At 34.5% G+C, this 2,578-nt stretch overlaps 1 protein-coding gene across 1 annotated transcript; it reads right to left on the bottom strand.

Moving 5' to 3' along the window:
• Window positions 1-1,242: 1,242 nt before the first annotated feature.
• Window positions 1,243-1,713, bottom strand: LOC122586859 (secreted RxLR effector protein 161-like). Its single transcript, XM_043758866.1, has one exon. It carries the CDS (start codon window positions 1,711-1,713, stop codon window positions 1,243-1,245), a length of 471 nt encoding a protein of 156 aa, XP_043614801.1.
• Between the last annotated feature and the right edge of the window lie 865 nt (window positions 1,714-2,578).

The following is a 2,578-nucleotide window of genomic DNA, read 5'->3' as shown; positions in this document are numbered from 1 at the left end:
CAATTAATATAATTTCAAAATAATCTAGAAAAATGCATCCTAATGGATGTACATAGTTTACCACTTCTCCAATGACAAGATTTGAAAGTTGATTACATATAATGTATAAGATTAAAGTTCTATACATATTATGACAATTCGTGTAAAGTACGTTGTTTACATCCTCAGATCCTAAATCCTATTAAAAAGCATATTTAAATATACTTGGTTAAGTCAGATATGTTAGGATGGGGTGGGGACGGGGGCAGGACAAGGACGTAGGTGGGGAGTTAACGGTATAACTTAAGCTTTTTAAAATTTTAAAAAATATAAAACAATGTATTCTGTTTTCTTGCAAAACTATATTTTGATCGTATTTTCTAGTTTTACGTATTTATTGGAAAACAAAATATAAGACAATGAGTGTTTTACCATCTAAAACCCTCTAAGCATTTTATACAAATTCAAATTCCAACGACGCTCGTGTAACCTTGAATTTGCGAGGCGTAACCTTGCGTTTCTCCAGCGAGACATAAATAAAGTCCGTCAAAGTTTAAGCTAGCTAGAACATCATCGTCTATGGCATCACCTAACAACACATGCTATACATTATTTATATATCATCGATCAATTGTTCAAGACAAAACAAGTATAAAGTAATGATGCGTAGAAAGAAATTTTAAGTATAAAGGAGCGACCAATGTGCATAACCGTGGGATGGTCTTTTCGTTTTAGGTCGGTCGCCGTTTTCTTTTAGACTTAATATTTGACAAGAAAGGGTGATTGGCCTGCATAACCATGCAAAATTAATTTATACGGATACCAACTTTTTCAAAAGATGTGGTGTTTACGATAGAATTTAGAATGAGAATTGAATAAGAATTGTTATTTATTTTGAGATGATCGTAAATATATCTTTGAGCCCGTATTTATACTATTATTTTGATAGATAAATAAAGAAATAAACTCAACAGAATTGAAGCTTTGATATGTAGCTTGTAGCCAAAGTCGAGATTTGCTTATTTTTGGAAATGATTTGATCTTATCCAATTGTTAATTCTAACACTCCCCCTCAAGTTGAACAGTGGGATCACCGAAATTCAACTTGCCTAGACATTTTTGGAACAAAACTGACCCCACTGCTTTAGTAAGAATATATGCAAGTTGGTCTTCTGACTTAACAAATGGCAATTTAATGACTCCATTTTCAAGCTTTTCTTTGATAAAATGTCGATCAACTTCAACATGTTTAGTCCGGTCATGTTATACAGGATTTTCTGAGATTTGAATGGCTGCTTCATTGTCACTCATAATTTGGATACTTTCTTTAGGAGAAAATCCTAATTCTGTCATCAGTTTATTAAGCCATAAGGCTTCGGCTAAGCCTTTAGATATACCTTGAAACTCTGCTTCAGCACTTGACAAAGATACAACTTTTTGCTTTTTACACTTCCATGTGACGAGATTCCCTCTGATAATAGAGAAATATCTTGATGTAGATCTTCTGTTTCCTTTGTCTCCAACCCAATCAGCATCTGTATAAATTTGAATACTAAGATGACCATTTGCTTTGAACAGAACCCCATGACCAGTAGTTCCTTTGAGATATCTGACAATTCTTAAAACTGTATCCATGTGTTCTTCTTGCGGTTGATACATGAATTGACTTACCACTCTAACAGCATATGCAATATCCGAATGAGTATGAGCAAGGTAAATTAGCTTTCCCGCCATTCGTTGGTACCTGTTTCTATCAACAAGTTTTCCATCTAATTTCATAAACAATTTCTGATTGATAACCATGGGTGTGTCTTTCGGTTTACAATCAATCATCCCTGATCTGTCAAAAAATCCACTATATATTTCTTCTGACAAATGAATATCCCTTGTTGTGACCTTAACACTTTAATACCAAGAAAATATCTCAGATTTCCCAAATCCTTCATTTCAAATTCAGCACACAAGTTTCCTTTTAACTTCTTGATTTCATTTTCATCATTCCCAGTGATAATCATATCATCAACATAGATTATTAAACACGTTATCCGATCTCTTTTATGACTGAGAAACAAAGTATGATCCGAGTTAATTTGTTTGTATCCATATTTTTTCATTGCAAGTGTGAACCTACAAAACCATGCTCTGGGAGACTGTTTCAGTCCGTACAGAGATCTCTTCAACTTACAGATCTCTCCAGCTTTAAAATTCTGAGAGAATCCGGGCGGTAGATCCATATATACTTCCTCTTTTAGTTCTCCGTGTAAGAAAGCATTTTTAACATCAAATTGATGAAGAAGCCACCCTTGATTTGCTGCTACTGTAAATAGGACTCGTATTGTGTCTAGCTTTGCAACCGGATAAAAGGTTTCAGAGTAATCAATCCCATATGTCTGAGTATACCCTTTGGCAACTAACCGAGCTTTATATCTTTCTACTTCCCCATCTAATCTGTATTTAACTGTATAGATCCACCGACACCCAACTAGTTTCTTTCCTTGAGGCAGTGTACATTTGTCCCATGTTCCATTTTTCTCCAGTGCTTCCATCTCAACTTCCATAGCATCCTTCCACTTTGATATTTTCAATGCCTACTCTACAT

Source organism: Erigeron canadensis, chromosome 1 (genome assembly GCF_010389155.1).
Source record: "Erigeron canadensis isolate Cc75 chromosome 1, C_canadensis_v1, whole genome shotgun sequence".
In the NCBI taxonomy this organism is placed as follows: Eukaryota; Viridiplantae; Streptophyta; class Magnoliopsida; order Asterales; family Asteraceae; genus Erigeron; species Erigeron canadensis.
This window is presented reverse-complemented; position numbering and strand designations above follow the sequence as displayed.